Below are 18,946 nucleotides of genomic sequence, written 5' to 3' on the forward strand. Positions count from 1 at the left end.
GTGGCGCGTGAGAGCACAGTACGAGCAAGGCAGACCACACGACAAGAGAGCTAACACAGCACGGCAGTTCAAGAGGAGGAGAAAAACGGCACAAACTGTGAGTGTGTCAAGGAGAGAAGCGACCTTGCCCTTTCCAAGCCAGACCCATGAACCCTCCACAGAAGGAAACGTAAGACTGCGAACAATAACCAGCATGTGTTGCAGCAGAGGTCAATGGTACACAGGGCCCTCCTCTACTAATAACCAAGTCAAAGGGGAAGACGCCTGACATTGTGGTACCGGCCTTGACTCCAGAGAAAAGCAAAGCCGAGCGGGTCATCACAGCCGGTGAGTCGAGGGGAGAACCGGTAAGAAACCGAACTGTGTTCGAACAAAAGTAGCGAAACCAGCTAATTGAAGAAAGTACAAAGAACTTATTCCCATACGAGAAGGGAAAGCCAGCTACAGGGGAGTCATTGGAAACAAGGGGGCGTTCTACCGCCAATATTTCGAACTTTGCAAAAATGTAAATGCAAATATTGATTCTTTTATCTTATATCAGTAAGACACAAGTATAACTCACTGATAACCTGAGCATAGCATAGAAAAACACATGACTAATTAGTGTTAGTACAGCTTTTATTATTTAGCTGCAAGTATTTTTTAAACTCTATTTTTGATATATACTTCTTAAACTAGTCAGGACTTTTTTTTAGAGTCCATAAAAAGAAACAATGTGATTCTTTCATGAAAAACAATGTGCAAATGAAACAGTGATAACAGACAAAGCAAATGCAAAAGGGAATCAGTTTTTAGACATCAAAGGGTAATCCGTAGCTAAACACTGTAAATATATTCATTTTGCATGTTCAAAAATTACTTCATTAATCGACATACGACAATTGTCCAATGCAAACCCAGTGTAAAACAATGGGGCTAAAATGGGCTTGGAGATAAGACAAAACCCTAGTGGTGCTGCAGAATGGCATCCACTTCAATAGTCCCCAGGGTGAGTGAGTTGTCACACTCCTAAGTGTAGACCTAATACGAGGTCTAGCAATGCCAGGCAGAAGGGTGACCTAGTGGTAGGTTGACATCTAGATTATAAATCAAAGCTAGTGTTCTTGATGTGGACTTCAAGGGCACAAAAAGTGCGGCGTCCCGAGACGTTTCGGCTTGATGGAATGATAGCCTTCTTCTAGGGCCAGGACAAGGTCCTCCTAAATGACATATAAAAGATGTTAAGTTAAAAAATGGGGACTATGAAACGCTGGGGTACATAGTTGTGAATACGTGTAGGCTCAAAGAAAGGTTAAAACCAAATGCTATTACGTGTGAGTAAGACATGTTTCAGCAAGGCACTGACCTTAAATGCGGTGCTCGAAGTATGCTCCCACCCTGAGGGCAAGGGAAAGGTGGGGCAAAGTTGTAGTATCACAGGCTTATTCCGAGGATTAAACTGCTGGGTGAAGGGAAAAGGAAGTGGTTCAGGAAAGATATGTCAGACAGACACAAAAGAAGAATGGCACTCAATTGGATCAGTGCACAAATCAAAAATGGGACCACGGAGCGTGGATTGCCTGCTCCCACTGGAGACCTGAAGCGTGTGCTTGGGGATGCAGCCATGGACGCCCAATGCAGTGAATTGACGGACGCGTGTATCTGGAAGAAGTAGAATGGCCGTAAGAGACAGAGAGCTGTGGGTGGTCAAACACAGGAAATGCTGTATTGTGGACCCAAGGACATGGTTGGAAAATAGAATTACCTGTGGGTAAGTCAAAGCAGAGTTCTCTGAAGTGGAGAATGGAGCCGCGGCTCCAGGTAATGATCAAGAAGCCGGAGCGGTGTCACTGAGTGTACCGCGCATGTCTGCAGAGTTAGTGTTATGGGACTGGGTGCATGCGCGGTGCCTGGCGCATTCCGCCGTCATGGAAACGGGATGGCAGCATACAGAATGGTGCAGAGCTCCTGATGCAAAGCTCTGATCTAGAAAAATGGCCCAAAAAGGGCTGAAAAGAGATTGGCAAAAAAAAGTCATAATTGTGCTAGGGTGCACATGCTTCTAAATTTGCAGAAGTGTGCCTGATGCACCAGGTAGGGCGCTCAGGACTGGAAGGGGGGCACTGGCAGACCCATAGATGAATGGCCAAGGGTCAGGTAAGACGGATAACTGTGGCACCCCATGTGTGTAAGAGAAAGGCCAGGAGAGGGGAGGAGCATATTGGGCTCACAATGTCGGAAAACGTGTCTAGGGCAGGGGCTGTGGGTTCAGCTAGTGGTTAACATGTAGTAGTATGTAGCCCAAGCTACAGGGGAGTCATGCACCACATAGGTGCTTGCTTGAGAAACTCTGGGTCAATACCCTATGTTTGAAACTACCATTACCAGAAAGCCTTGGGAACGGCACAAGAGCATTGGGTCGAAGTGGTCATAGGAGGGTGTAGCAAAATCCTCCGTACAGTCGAAAGTCTTTGACCGGCAAGTGAAGGTGACATTAAGGGAAGTGAATCCCGCATTTTGTGAATTGCAAATGTTGGCAAGAGGGGGCAAAGTCTGAAGTCCCAATATACATTGTGTTGACAAGAGTGAACCTGGCAGAGGGATGTCCACAGTGTACTGTTTAAAAAGACATTAGGATTCGAGAATACAAGAAAAGCCATAGTGAAACTGGTGGAGGGAGGCTGATTATCAAAAAGGATCTGCGCCTGGAAGAAGGGTTCCAGAGGTTAAATAGCATCACCCAAAGTGCAGGCATAAACAAACTTTGGTTTATTATTTTTGAACACATCAGATCCTCGGAGGCAAGAGATTTTTTGTAGAAAAGAGACTTAACCACTGAAGTTTCTGATACCAGAGAACGGAACTGTAGTCTCATGCTGGGAAAGCTCGAGTGTGTGCTGTGCTCTGGGGTACCGCCTTGTCCCGTGCTCAAAACGTAGGGAAGGGAGAGCCCCGACTACCGCATCATGACTTATCATTTGTGAACACTTCTTTTTATTTCTTGTGAATCCTATCCCACACTCTCTTTTGGTATTTAGTTGTAAGGATTGGCAATAGGTTTTTTAGTATAGGCCCTTTTTATTTGACAAGACGCCACTAGGACTGCCTTAATTTTCATTAGATAGTCGTAGCTTGCTCCCATCTTAGCTTTAGGTTTAGACTAGGCGTTTTTCCTGCATATTCAGTTTAAAAAACACCCTTGAACTGTGATCACTTTACTGTTGCCACCATAAGTACCTTATACTAGCCACTCCTAGAAAAGAGCTGTGAGACATCACTATTAATAATAATTGTGCCTGCTGACAGAGTAGGTTAGATTCAGATGTGTTGGGTCATAGATCACACATTCACATTCAGCTCTGAGAGACCAAGACATGTTCAAATGATAAATCACAATGGTCTACACCAATTCAGCAGCTTTTTTTTTAATCTAGCCATGATGTGACAACACTCTTTGGTAAAACGGGTAGAAGCCCAAATTAGAAATTATGAAGAGCATACTTCAAGGTTTGGGTGGTTACCAGAAATAGATCTATAAAGCCACAAGGAGAACACTTCAATTACAGCAATGTTTGAAGGACTTTTACCTCCCGCCCAACCTACAAAAAGACAATGATATTTGATATATGATAAGGATATAGGTATAAGGATACCCATGGGGCTTTCCACTTGGCCCCATCCCACAATGTATATCTTGCCACCCACGATTAGGGATGAGATTGAAGACCCCCAAACATCTCAGAAACGGTATGAGGCAGGATTGCAGAGAGCTGCCCAACTGTGATCAGGGCAATCCCTCAGATTGGGCCCATTGCTGTTGCTCTTCTTATATATTCAGTTAAAAAAGAGCAGGAATAGGCCTAAAAGAGACAACACCCTTTGCAAAGGTGATTGCTAAGTATAAGATAATGAGGGGCCTGGTCTCCCCATCTATAAAGCAATAGTTTTCACCATCACCAACTGCATGGCCACCCACTTCCAACGCAACCCTTCCAGAATAGAATAACTCCTTGTCTGCCCCCCCAGGCACAAACATGAACTCTCCCCCCTGAATCCAAGAACTCACCACGGACAACCCAGAGAAATCCCTGTCCACACCCGTCGAATCCCTTGGCTTCACCATCGACCCATACCTTTCCTTTACAGACACCACATAGCTGCTGCCACAGAAACATGCTATCTACAACACCACCACCTACTCAAAACCAGACATATCATTCCTCCTGACGACCTCCGCACTGCAGTCCAAGCACTGGTTCTCGCCAAGCTGGACTACGGAAATGCTCTTCTCAATGGACTCCCTAACAGCACCCTGGCCTGCCCTGCAAGCCATACAAAACACAGCAGCCAGACTCAACCTTCACCTAGCCAAACATCCACACATCACCCCAGCTCTTGCCCAGCTCCACTGGCTCCCCTTACCCCCAGAGAATTGCCTTCCCAAGACTCTGCACTGTTTTCAAAGCCATCCAACTTAAAACTCCATCTTACCTTCATGACAAGCTCTAAGCCATCATACACACAAACACCAGACAAAATAGCCAACACCTTCTATACATTCCACTCTGCAAACTCAAATGCACACAAATACAAGCATTTACCCACCGAGCGCCCAGTGCATGGAACACCCTACCTCTTTGTATACGCACTGCTTCCTCCATCACCACTTTCAAAAAGAGCCTCAGAACATTTCCTTTTCCCCTCGCATAAACCTGTCATCCTCCACTGCTATCACTTGTCTATCCTAATCTTCCTATCCATCCTGAAAACATTTTGTAACTTCTGTAATACAAATATATTCTACAAAACAAAAACAAAAAGACAGTGATAATAAGCTAATTTGGACTTCATCACATCGAGTAAACAAAACTCATAATGCACATAATAGATTACATTAAACTCAAACATATGAGCTATTGGATAAATAACACAATATATGACAAATAAATGTAACTTTAAAGAGGTTGAGAAACCCAAACATTGCATTTTATTTTTTAAATTATGCATTGCGCTGAGAAGCTGTTGATGGTTGGGCTATTTTTCACCTATAACTGGCCATTTTTGGTTTCAATCAATTCTTCAGAAAGTCACTGTTACCAAGATCCTGCTTAGATCAAGGGTTACTGACAGTATTATAATGAGTTCTGTTGTACTCACCCATTTGGCCAGTGCTTCTTTAATACTTGTTGCTTTTGCTGCCTAAAGAAAGAAAATACAGTTACAGCCCAGACTTCTAGCCATTCTGCAATTCTCACACTTTACAGGAGTTCACAATTTAAATAGAAATAAAAAAAGTGATGTCATCAGCCGCCAAGGTTTACTGACAAAACCACAAACAGAGTTTGGATAGCTGATTAATACACCCGATAATACAAAGAGACATGGCAACACCATTTACAAGCAGTGTGTTTGTGGCAAATCCCTCATGTAATATATCCACTTGTGTCACCCGCGGTAGCTCATGTGGCCATACCACTGGAAATGTAATCGACTTTAGAATTAACAGACTACATTTTGATTCCATACATATATTTATATTGCCTCATTCCTAAATATTGGAGTGGTTTATGTTGGGGCCTTAATTGGAGGTCCCTAAACATGTGATCCCTAGATTGTCAGCTTGGTAAGATCGATTAAGGGCATTAGGATGCACATACTCAGATCCTGGGACCAAATTAAAGGACAAATGAGAATTTCTTTTAAAGTGGCACACAGGTCAGAGGCAAATGACAATACATTGTAGACATATCATGACATGTTATTCCAAGTTTCCCCTTGGTATTCCCTCTATGGCGCCATGGTGTCATATTTTTACAGCAAGGATATAAATCAAGTCGTTTAACAGCAAAATAGGCGAGGACAGAGGCTGAGGACAATGGGACCCAAGCCTCAAATGTGGCACACATTTCATCAATCGAAAGCAATTTGCGGTACCTTTATTGACGCCTTCCCCCTTCCCATTGAGCCCTATGGATAATGGAGCCACAACATCCACAAGCTAGCGCATGATGGGTCTAGGGCGGTATATGGAGGAACACCTGGCAACCCTCACTTAGCCCTGCCACGGGCAGGGCACAGTCACAGGGATTGAAGTAACCTCACTGGCGTTTTAACAAACACCAAAGAGGGATCTAGGCACAAGCAATATCAGCCACCCACACATTTCTTTTTTTCCTTAAATGTCTTTATTTATAAATTTGAACATAAAACAACTCATTTTTAGAAATACAACACATTAAGCAATTAAAATGTCATCATGTTAGCATCCATGATAATAGTTTCTCTTAACAAGCTATAAATACATCTAAACGGTATAACACAGCGATAATTAACCACCAACAAACATTCCTTAATGAAAAACTATTTCATAATCCGACACATGTCGATGCCAAAACACAGCCCAAACACACAAATACACACACACAAAAAACACCAACCAAGCAAGCCTCTACCAAGTTCCCACTCACAACCCAACACATAGGCGCCCCCCACACTTCTTAGCTGTATAAATCGTTAAAGGGTGTACACATTTCCAAGTAAAATTCTCAGGAGCATAAACTTCTCATCGCTGGATAAAACATGTAAGTCGGCCAACCAGTCCTCCACCCTCGGCTGTTTCCTAATGTTCCATACTCTCAAGACTTGCTTAGCCACCGTCAGGCTTTGTTGATCCAACATTCAAATCTCTGGGCAATCACATATCTCCCACTATTTCATAGCAAAAGTACCTGAGGAGGCGAGCTAGGAAAGGTCATATTTAATATCACATCCAGTCTGTCCAACACTTCCCTCCCCAAAAGTCACTGACTCTGGAACAATCCCACAACATGTGCAACAATGTACTCCTTTCCCTACCACAATCCCAACATACATCAATGCTCAATAAACCCAATCTGTGCATCCATACAGAAATCCAATATAGTCACCCCAAGACTCTATTGGATGAGTCGTAAATTCAAGTCTAATTTTGCCTAACACTCACTCTCAACATACAGTCCCACTTTCTGACAGAAATATCCTGTTCCAACTCACTAGCCCAAATCTGTCTCAATTTCTCCCAGGATGCAACATAATAGCATTTCATAGGGATCATCTTAAGGAAAGTGGAGACCATGTGTGTTGGTGAGTCAAATAAACCGCAGGTTGCCAGCCAAGCTTCCAACTGAGTGTCTAGCATACCCAGTCTAAGTGCTGGTACTTTAGATCTGTACACCTCCTTAATTCTCTCTTTCCAAGGTGAAACCTACGACAATGAGAAGTAAAAGATACAATGTGCCCCCCTTTCAAAACATCACTTATCTTCAGTATGCATCTCGAAACCCAAATACGCCAACATAATGTTTTGTTCCCAAGTTCCAACACAGGGTTGTGCAATAATGATGTATTATAATGCAGTCATAGATTCTGACCACTATCAATCAACCACAAGGCAATAGCTACCAGAGTAACATCTAGTGAAGGCAATTAAGTACCCATAACTGGCATTTTCCGCATGGAATACACATTACCCAATACATACAGAGAGAATTTAAATCTCTTTAATGCCACCCAAAGCAGCGTCAAAGTCCCCTCTTCCGCAAAGCAGCAAGCAGATTTCTTAAGCAAGAAGCCTTTGTGATAATGGTAAAGATCAGGGTATCCAAAACCACCTTCTTGAATGCTACGCACCAGTATATATCGGAGAATCTTCGGTCTCTTCCCATTGCCACAGAGACAATTCTGATAAATCCTATCAATCTTCCATGGTAACCTTTTAGGAAATTTCAATGGTAGTGATTGAATGACAGAGCAGCTTCGACAGGAGCATCATTTTAATGGCGTTAATCTTAGCCCAAATATCCAAGGTTAATCTTTCCCACATCACCTAGCAACACCTCTATTAGTTTATACACATTAAATTCTGCAATCTTTTTTAAAATCACGCATTAGGTAGATCCCCATTTATTTAAGACAGGAATCGGCCCACTTACAATTCCACGATGCAAGACGCACCAAGCGAAAAACCCTCCATCTTGACCCAATTAATATTATGACCCCACAGACATCCCACCTCCTCAAATATATTTTTCAATAATACACTACCCTCACCAGGATTACAGTCATGTCATCCGTAATGACAAAACCTTAATCTCTTTCCCCCTACATTTCTTTTTTCAAATAAATAATGTATTTCATTTTTACAATACAAAATCAACAGAATAAAAATTCTAAGAAGTAATAAACAAAGGCATGGATTAGTCTTAATTCTTCAATTCAATTTACTACCCACTTCTATATAATTGTGTTATTATATAATCATTCAAAAGAAGAACACAAAAAGGGGGGCCCTATGGAACACAATTGCAAACTTGAAATTGCCACCCATATAATTAATAGAAACTTTATCCTGTGCTGAAAGAGTTATAAGCCTGTACAATCAATTACCCACCATAGGGTGCATTATTACATTTCCAGTGTTTTAATGTATGCATTTTATCCACTATTAGAGCTCTATAAACCCATCCTATTACATCATTAGATATGCCAGCAGTTGACGGAAGTAGTCCTAACCAACCAACCAACGGGTGTACATGGAAAGGTAATATCTAATAATATTAGTGCACCGCAAGACTAATTTGTCTTAATCTTATAACATGAACATAGCATATGTAAGGTCGCCCCTATCTGTTTTTTTACAGGAACAACACATTAGTGGGTAATGACTTACACGCCCAAGTACAAGTAATTGATAGTTCACTGATGGGTATAAAGCAAGTTAAGGTCTACTTTGCAATGGTTAGTGCCCATGCATATTTGTTTCCACTCATTATCAGTCATAGTTTGGTTTAAATCAGCTTCACAAACCTCTTTTCATAGTCACAAAAAAATTGAATTTGACTCTGATGAATCAAGAAGCTTATGTATCCCAGAAGCTGCTAATTGTGTAGTTCCAGTGAGGTCTAATAACGCTGAAGGACTAGGCATTTTTGGGTTTGCGAATAAGGTTATAAAAAGACCTTGGAGATGCTGATAGCGCAGAATCTCCCGAGAAGGTAATTTGCTAAATCAAAATCTAGTAAGGCATATCCATTACAAACATTTTCTATATTTCCTATTCCAGCTTTTTGCAGTTACCTTCAGTAAATCATACGATTATTAATTGTCAGTTGTGGCTCTTTCACAAAGAAGGTATTTCTCAACTCTAAACTGGTTACCATGGTTCCATTCCTGTATTACATGCCTAACCAATGGTGGTGTAATTTTCTGTCCGTGTATAACAAATTATCCAGCCGGGTCGGGTGTACAACGTCTCTTTTAATGTGAACCCAGTTTGGATTTTCTATTGACCCTGCATTAAGCAAGTAAGGTAATGTACGCAAAGAATATGCTCTATGATACAATTTTAATTTAAGATATCCAAATGCCCCCATTTCAACTGGGCTTTGAAGGATATCTAGCGGTAGCTTTGCCTTTACCCTTCACCCCATAAGAAATTACTAAATAAATACTTTATGTATCTCAGGAATTTGCTTTGCTGTAAGTGGAAGCATACTGAATATATACAACAATTTCGGAAGTAAGGTCATTTTAATATCATTAATGTTCCCCCCATAGTGTGAGATTCAATGTTCCCCCACTTCCTAAATAAAGCCTCTATGTCTATTCATTTAATTAGAATAGTATTTGCCAAAATGTGATTAATGGCCCTGGTAACCTGGATACCCAAATACTTGAAACCTTTATTAGGCCATGAATTATGGCACACTCCAAATAAACTCTGATAACATGGAATTGTTCTAGGATATACTAGTTTGAGACATTGGGCCTCACAAGTTTGGTGGTATCCCGCCAGTAAATCTGGAGGGATACACCCCAAACAGAATTACCATTACCGGCACTTGGTCTGCCGGAATTACCGGCAGATTACAGGTGCCGGCAAGGGTGGTTAATCCCCATTCCATGGTGTCCCATGGGGGGATTGCCAGTATTACCGGCTGTTTTTTTCTGTGGCAGTGCTTGTAAATCAGGCATCCCACCGGCAAACCTGTAGTCTGCCGGTGCGGAAACGTGCAGGTATACGGAAACACTGGCACGTTATTTTCACACCGGCAAACTCGTAATGTGGCCCATTCACTTTATAATCAAATATTTTCCCAAACTTATTCAATACATCCATCTGATGGTGAAAAGAATGTTCTGCCTCAGACAACAGTACCAGAAGATCATCTGCATAAAGCAGGACCTTTCAAGTACAGGAGCCCTTAATAGTAGTATCATCTCTAATTGAAATTGTCAGGGGTTCAATAAAAAGAAAATCAAACAGAAGTGGGGACAATGGACATCCTGTGTATTTTCTCTTCATTTCAAATGAAGAAGACGTTCATCCATTTAGTTACCTGTGCTTTAGCCCCACTGTATAATGCTGCAAATAGTCTCAGAAATCCCACTCCACAGTTTACCATAAGCAGAACTTGACTCAGATAAATCCAATTAACCAGATGAAAAGCTTTTTCAGCATCAATACTAACTGCTGCACATGGTTCCAACCCGTTCTTACGCAGATGAATAACATTCAACAATTCTCTCAAGTTATCAAAGCTATCACCTCTTGCTCCCTCTTGGCTGCCTAGCACCACAACTGGTGCCCGACTCACCCGATTCATCCGATGTGCCTTGTCTTATGTTCATTTACACACTCCCAAGCCCATATATCGAAGCAACACGGATGAAAACCTCGATGCGTCCTGCCCCTAAAATGGCTACCGCTGGGACCATCATCGTGCCTGACCTCGTCCCACAGGCACATGGCCTGCATGAGCTCTTTGATTGGCTCTTCAACCTATTTTCTCATCGACCTATCGCTGGCAGACTTCAGCCGGCCTGCAGAGTAAGGCCTAGGAAGAAGGCCAGCAGCTGACTGAGCTCAATCAGCGCACGGTGCACAGCTCTCAGCCAACGCTCCACTCACGTTCTCCCCCACCCTCATTCCCCTGCTACTGCAAACTAAGTCTACGTGACCGCATCCAATGAGTTATCTATTAAACTCAGGTACGTCATTAACACAAGCACCTTGCACCGTACCAGCCTAATCTTTAGCTGCACCGAAAGACATCCCCAACATCCACTGCCTATTGGCTTTGACAATCACTCTCCAAGCCTGCTCGCACAGCCACACTGTCGTTCTGCAATGTTACATGTTCTTCTTATTGCACCAGGACTCATGGCTTGACTTTTGAACTCTCTTGCGAGTACTGTTCTATTGTTACGTTCTTGCATCACGCAAGACTGCCTAGTCATGCTGTCCTAGACCGGTTTGCGAATTATACAGTGTTTAACCCCAAATTAACTAATACTTGCATACTTTCTACCTTATGTCAATATATACAAGTTGTCTGGCAGCTCACCCTTCTGTAGACCTTTTTTCATGAACCCCCGTACATAACTCTATACACTAGCCCCTATTATTCTGCTCTCTGTCTCTGTCCCACCCACATGACCTGGCCACATTGCATCCTGCTATGCCCGGTCTGTATGCAACATCACACCCTGCTTTTGCACCTGTGCATCTATTAGTCATGTTTTGCCTTTCTCTGCCTTGCTGGTGGACCAAGTGCTAACGCTGGTCTAGAATAATGCCTACATATTTGGCCAACTGTTGATTTGAATTAGCCTACTGCCAACCTATTTGCCCAACTGTTGATTTGAATTAGCCTATTGTCCGTGCACCTGCCCAACTGTTATTCTAGGAACTAGCATATTGCTTATACTGCCCCACATTGTCAAGCTCTGGAGTAGACGCCTACATATACTCATCACTGCTAAATCCTGATTCAGCCTACTATACACAGCCTCCTACTGTGTCATCTCCTGAATCAGCACAAGCCAGATTCCCGACAAATCACTATGTCCTCCTTCCACAGAGCCACGTTGGCCTTGGCCTCATTCCTGCCTCTAGTTCAATCAGTCTCACCAACACACCTTCTACCATTGCTACCCTCCACACCTAACCTTAATCCAATTAATAAAGCATGTCCAAAATCAGCCAACATTGACCCACTCAGCCCCCTCGAATGGTTACACCACTTTGCCACACGTCCTACACCACTCATCCCACTTTCAGTCCACAGTCGCAACCAAAGACTAGGAACTTGCTTCCCTAACCACAAAGTCACCAGCAAATCCAAAAACCTTTATCTCAACACCAGTTGCACTTTAGCCCGGCCCTCCCCACAGAACCACACCCCCACAACCATTGTCCCCATCTCCCTGCCGCCAGCTTCCAACATCAAAGGAGCCCTCATCAACGCACGCTCCATTGTAGCCCATGCCCCAGAGATTGCTGACCTCATTATCTCAAACAGCCTAGACTTCCTGGCTGTTACAGAGACATGGCTTTGCCAGGCAGCAGGTCCTGCACTTTCCCTAGCCCTACCGGAAGGGTACACCATTATCAGAGCCGACAGAATCTCCGGCAAAGGTGGCGGAGTGGCCTCCATTGCCAAATCCCAACTAGCTCTCAGAGCCATGCCACATATCAGCTTCCCATCTGCAGAGCTCCCATCTGCAGAGCTCCTATCAGTGAAGCTAACACTATCACCCTGCCACACAATACTCAGGCATCTTGTCTATGGCCCCCCCCAGGCCTCTCGCCATCCTTTGAGGACGGCATATTGGACCTCCTCTCCACACATACCAAACTCGGATCCAAAACTATCCTGTTAGGAAACCTAAACTTGGGCCTCCAGGATCCCAATGACCATCACGCCCTAGCCGTTAATGCTATCTCCAACCTAGGCTTTATACATAGAATTACAACACCCACCCACTCCAAAGGTAGAACGTTAGACTGGGTTTCTGACCTTAATTGTTCCATCTCCATTACCCAAAACGACCCTGTTGCCTGGTCAGATCATCACCTATCCTGTTCTCCATCCCTGAAGCCTCATCAGTTAAAACCACTCTAGCACCCCCCTCGTTATCCAGAAATTGTCGCAATATCACCCTAGACAGTCTCCAGCCCCTCATTAGCGATATCCTTAATGAGACAAAATTCAATAACCTCGCCCCTCATAACTTGGTAGACCTATACAATAGTACTCTTAAATCTGCTCTAGATATTGCAGCCCGTCTCAAACGCAGGAAAGCCAAACCACTGGCCCACCTTAACAAAAGTCTCAAACACAAAAAGAGCAGCAGAATCCACCTGGCGCAAAGCACCCTCCATCTCTAACAAAACTGCATTTACATCAGCATCCACCATCTACAAAGCAGCCATCCTATCTGCTAAAAAAAGACACCTATGATTCCAGAATCCAGAATGACAAATCCAGGACAATGGAACTCTTCAGCATACTAAAAGAGCTCGAATCCCCTGCACCTCCTGCACAAGACTGCAACAAAAACACAGACTGGTGCACTAAAATACAGCAAGCCCTCGCAGATAAAATCGCACTACTCCAAAACAAGATCAAAGCTAAAAAGGCAAGCCTCATGGGCTCCCAGCCCATCCTCCCTAACTCAGATAATACATCTCACCCCTGCACTCCTTTCTCCTTTTCACAAGTAACTACTAAGGAATTTGAGGGCATCATAAAAAGCCTAAAAGCATCCCATTGCCAAGGAGATGTCTCCTCTGCCACGATCATCAAGGGTGGAGCTAAAAACCTAGCCCCTTTCATCACCTCCTTGATAAACTCTTCATTCTCTTCCAATCAGGTACCTTACAACCTCAAGGAAGCCTGGGCCATGCCATTACTAAAATAAAAAATAAAAACCTTGACCCGAATGTCCCCACTAACTTTGCCTATTTGCAAATCCAGACAAATTTAGAGGAGAACAACCTCCTAGGACTCAGGCAATCTGGTTTCAGCCCCAGACATGGAACTGAGACAGCACTCCTGGATCTAAAGATCCAAATAGACGAGGCGAAGGATAAAGGCAAGCTAGCTATCCTCTTACTACTTGACATATCTGCAGCCTTCTACCTCGTCGACCATCAAATTCTAACTAATCACCTCACCACAGCTGCAGCTTTTTCCTCTGATGCTTCCGATTGGGTTAAATCATTCTTATCTGACCAGACCACAGAGTCTTCTCCCCTTCGGCCTCAGCAAACCCGACTCCAATATTGTGTGGTGTGCCTCAGGAATCCTGTGTGTCATCCACACTATATAATATTTTTACAAAGCTTCTATTCGACCGCCTAGACAACTTGGGTGTCATCTACACTAACTATGCTGACGACACTCAAGTCCTCATCCCCCTCACTGGCTGCTACGACCATGACTCTAAACTGCTAAATAACTATCTTGAAATCCAATCCTGGATGGCCACTAATGACCTCTGCCTCAATGATGATAAGACCGAGTTAATGATTGGGGGTACTCAGGCACATCTGAATAAACTCAACACTCTATACTCCTCTTTCATCATTGATGGCAACGTAATCAACGTAAAAGCACTGCGGGGTCTACCTCGACTCAACCCTCTATCTTAAAAAACAGGTCAATAGTGTTGCGTCCTCCACACCCTACACTAATAAATTGATCTACAGCTGTAAATCGTACCTATCCACAAGTAGTTGCCCAACGTTGGCCAGAGCACTTGCTCTATCTAAAATCAATTACTGCAATACACTCTTCCTCGGCTCCTTGGAACACAACCTAAACAAACTCCAGGTACTCCAGAATAACTCACTGAGAGCTGCACTTAGTCTCCCGAGATCATGCCACATATCCAATCAGACATAACGCCAATTGGCTAGGCTACCCATCTGAGATAGAAGAACAAGTTACTTCTTACCTTGTAACGTTCTTTCGACGGGATGTTCCTCCGACGTATTCCTCATCTTAGATATCTCCTTCCAGCTCTGCTGGCCTCGGAAACTTTTTTCTCTCTAGAGGGCGCTGCGCGTCGATGTCCTCCGAGTCGATGTCCCTCGACAGCCGCCGTATCGACGTCGACGTCATCCTGCCCATAAAGGCCGCGCGCAGCGTCCGTTGCTCAGTTCCGTTTTGTAGCCCGCAATAATACTTTCTGGACTAAACTAATCACCCTGAAGGAGCGTAAGCTGCAACAACAGGAAGTAGAACTGCGGGGATGGATGGGAGGGTCGATGAGGAATACGTCGGAGGAACATCCCGTCGAAAGAACGTTACAAGGTAAGAAGTAACTTGTTCTTCGAAGGGATTGTGTCCTCCGACGTATTCCTCATCTTAGATAGGCTCCCATAGCAGTATTCTATTATTGGAGGAGGGAGTACTGACTTCACACTGTCTTCTATTGATGAATAGAATGCAGTACAGCCCTTCCAAACCTAGTCTCTTGACTGGAGGAGGAATCCAAATTGTAAAAACGTGTAAAGGTATGGACAGACGACCATGTAGCGGCCGCACAGATGTCTTTAACCGGCACGCCTCTTTTGAGGGCCGATGAAGCTGCAATACTTCTGGTCGAATGAGCCCTAAGGTTTTGAGGGGGCTCTTTCCCTGCCAGTTTATAACATTCCAGAATGGCTAGAATGATCCATCTGGAAATGGTCTGCTTAGTTATTGGTAACCCCAGCTTGTGACCTGCGTAACCTACAAACAGCTGGTATGCCTGTCTTATCCTGGCTAGTCTAATGATGTAAAAACTTAAAGCCCTCCTAGGGTCTAGCCTGTGTAACCTCTCTTCCTCTTTCCCCGGGTGAGGAGGAGGATAGAAAGATGGTAGGGTAATCTTCTGAGTGATATGGAATTCAGAAACCACCTTTGGGAGGAAATTAGGCTTCACTTGCAGGACAACTTTTTCTTTGTGAAATATTGTGTGAGGGGGTTTACAAGAAAGAGCTTGTAATTCGCTCACCCTTCTAGCAGATGTAAGTGCTATTCATAAAACAGTTTTAAGGGTAAGGAATCTTAACGAACAAGAATGGAGCGGTTCGAAAGGTGTGCCCATCAGGAAAGTTAGTACTAAGTTTAAATCCCGTAGGGGAACTTGGAATGGTCTTGGGGGATAAACATTGGTTAACCCCTTTAGAAACTGTATAACCAAGGGTAATTTGAAAAAGGATGGTTCTTCGTCAGTGCGCTTAAAGATGGATAGCGCTGCGAGATAGCCCTTAATGGTGCCAACTTGAAGGCCTGAATTTGCCAAATATAGTAGGAAGGACAAAACCATTGGTGTACCACATGAAAAAGGGTCGATATTCTGTTCTCTACACCAGCTGCAAAATCTGTTCCAACGGCAGCGGTATAAAGACTTTGTTGCTGGCCTCCTTGCCGAAAGCAATACCTCCATAACATCATCAGGGAGGTCCCAATCCTTGTACCTCAGCCTTTCAGAAGCCAAGCGTGAAGGTTGAGGGTTTTGATGTCTGGATGGAGAACCTGACCTCCCTTCTCTGAGAGTAGGTTCTCTCTGAGTGGAAGTCGAATTGGAGGGCAGATGGACAAGTCTAGAAGGTCCGGGTACCACGTTCTCCTTGCCCAATCCGGGGCAATTAGGATCATGGTTCTCTGGAATCTTCTCAACCTCCTGATCATTTGAGGAATGCAGGGACCGGTGGGAACGCGTACAGAAGCGGAAACTCCCAGTCCACTATGAACGCGTCTCCCAGAGCTCCTCTCAGGGGAAATTCCCTTGAGCAGAACACGTCGCATTTCCTGTTTAGGCTGGTGGCGAACAGATCTACCTGAGGGGTTCCCCAAAGGGCGAAGATCTCTTGAAGGACTTCCTGAGCTAGTTCCCACTCGTGGGAGACTGTGCTCTGCCTGCTCAGAGCGTCCGCTGTCAAGTTCTTCTCTCCGGCTAGGTGAACTGCCGATAGAGAGATTCCTTCTTGGATTGCCCAAAACCAGAGCTGCATCGCCTCTCTGCACAGGGGTAGTGATCCTACGCCTCCTCTTTTGTTGAGGTAATGCATGGCCACCGTGTTGTCCGTCATTATCGGGACGTTCTTCCCTTGTACAGCTGGCAGGAACGCCTTCAGCGCAAGTCTGATGGCTCTCAGCTCTAACAGGTTGATATATAGTCTGGACTCCGATGGAGACCAACGACCGCTGATGGTCAAGTCGTTGGCGTGGGCTCCCCACCCCGTGAGTGAGGCATCCGTGACTACTGTTATCTCCGGCCAGGGTTGCCAAAACTGTTCTCCTTTCAGAATGTTCTCCTGACAGGCCCACCACTGAAGGTCTCGAGCCACCCTGCCGGGAACCTGAAGAAGATCTGTCATTCTCCCTGAGAATTGTGACCACTGAGTCCTCAGTGCCCACTGGAGGGATCTCATTCTCAGGCGAGCCTCTGGCACAAGGAAAATGCAGGATGCCATGAGGCCTAGCAACCTCAAAAAGTCAAAGGCTGGGAGACATTGGGCATGTTGGAACTTGGTAACCATCTGTAGAATATCTTGAGCCCTCACCTCTGGTGGCGAGGCTTTTCCCAGGGAAGTGTCCAGGATCGCTCCTATGAACTGGAGTCTCTGCGATGGTATCATTTGTGACTTCTTTAAATTGAGGGAGAAGCCCAGTCTGTGAAGGAAGTGGCACACGTGATTTAGCTGGATCTGAGCTTGTTCCGAAGAAACAGCCCTGATCAACCAATCGTCCAGGTAGGGGTAGACGTGAATCCCTTCCCTCCTTAGACTTGCAGCCACTACCGACATTAACTTGGTGAAGACCCTCGGGCGGAGGTCAGCCCAAATGGCAGCACTCGAAATTGATAGTGAGAGTTGCCAATTGCGAACCTCAGGTATTTCCTGTGTTTGAGATGGATAGGCACATGGAAATAAGCGTCCTGAAGGTCCAGAGATACCAACCAGTCCTGGAACTGAAGGGCCTGGAGGATCTGAGAAAGAGTAACCATCTTGAATTTGTCTTTTCTGAGGAATTTGTTCAATTCTCGCAAGTCCAAGATGGGTCTCAGTCCTCCGTCTTTCTTTGGAATGAGAAAGTAAGGGGAGTACCAGCCCTTGTTCCTCTCCGCTACAGGTACCGGTTCTATGGCACCTTTCTCTAGCAGGTCCAAAATTTCCTGCAAGAGGAGCGGATCTGGAAAGGCAGGCAGTAACCTTGGGCAACTGTTTCCAATGCCCAAGCATCTGACGTGATAGCCTGCCATACCGCCAGATGTTGAGTCAACCTGCCTCCTACAGGTGTCCTGTGAGGGAAGTCCTCAGAGTGGTTTTGGGGCGGCTGATGCAGATGCCGATGGTAAAGAGGCACCTGCTGTTGCTGCGGCTTTTGAATATCTACCCCGTCCACCTCGGGTAGTTCTTCTTTGTCCCCTTTGAACCGGACGTCCTCTACCTCTTCCGAATGCGGAGTAGAAGCGAAAGGACTTGCCCCTCGCAGAGGTTCCTGTGGGACGAAAAGGAGTCTGACGGATTGCAGCTCCTAGGGATTTAGCTGCTGCTTTTGAAGTTTGCAGTTTCTCTAAACTGTCATCCGCCTTTTTCCCGAACAAAGAAGAGCCATCGAATGGCATGTTCAAGAGCCTGGCTTGCACATCTGGGGCAAAACCAGACTTTCTCAACCAAGCGAATCTCCTGGTTGATGTACTTGCCGCCATTTCTCTGCTGATACTGTCAGCCGAATCAATGCCCGTCTGGAGGGATTCGCACATAGCGTCTTTACCGTCCTGTATAATATTCAGGAACGCATCCCTTTCTTCTCCCTCCGGGATGCAGTCAGCCGCTGTAGAAGCACACTCCCAAAGTGTATGGCTGAACCTAGCAAGGGTGCAAGTAGCATTCACAGATTTTAACGCCATGCTACATGCTGAAAAGACTTTCTTTGCCATAGCATCATATTTTTTATCGTCCCTGTCCTGTGGGACGGTAGGATAAGCCGTCTTGACATCGGTAGAGGATGCTGCCTGTACCACCAGACTTTCTGGGGATGGGTGTTTAGACAAAAACTCCGGGTCTGTAGAAGATACCCTGTACTTTGTAGACAGTTTTTTATTTACTGCTGGTACGACATCTGGGGTTTCCCAGTTTGTCATGATC

The 18,946-nt window shown here is 44.7% G+C and overlaps 1 protein-coding gene across 1 annotated transcript in view; it reads right to left on the bottom strand.

Annotated features, from left to right (window-relative positions):
- DNAL1 (dynein axonemal light chain 1) overlaps positions 1–18,946 on the bottom strand; it is a 555,787-nt gene that overhangs the window by 438,029 nt on the left and 98,812 nt on the right. Inside the window, exon 2 of the mRNA XM_069638770.1 lies at positions 5,137–5,178. Coding sequence (XP_069494871.1) covers positions 5,137–5,178 — 42 coding nt within the window. The remainder of the gene's footprint in view (positions 1–5,136; positions 5,179–18,946) is intronic.

The sequence above is a fragment of the Ambystoma mexicanum genome, chromosome 14 (assembly GCF_040938575.1).
Source record: "Ambystoma mexicanum isolate Mex_15411 chromosome 14, UKY_AmexF1_1, whole genome shotgun sequence".
Taxonomy (NCBI): Eukaryota; Metazoa; Chordata; class Amphibia; order Caudata; family Ambystomatidae; genus Ambystoma; species Ambystoma mexicanum.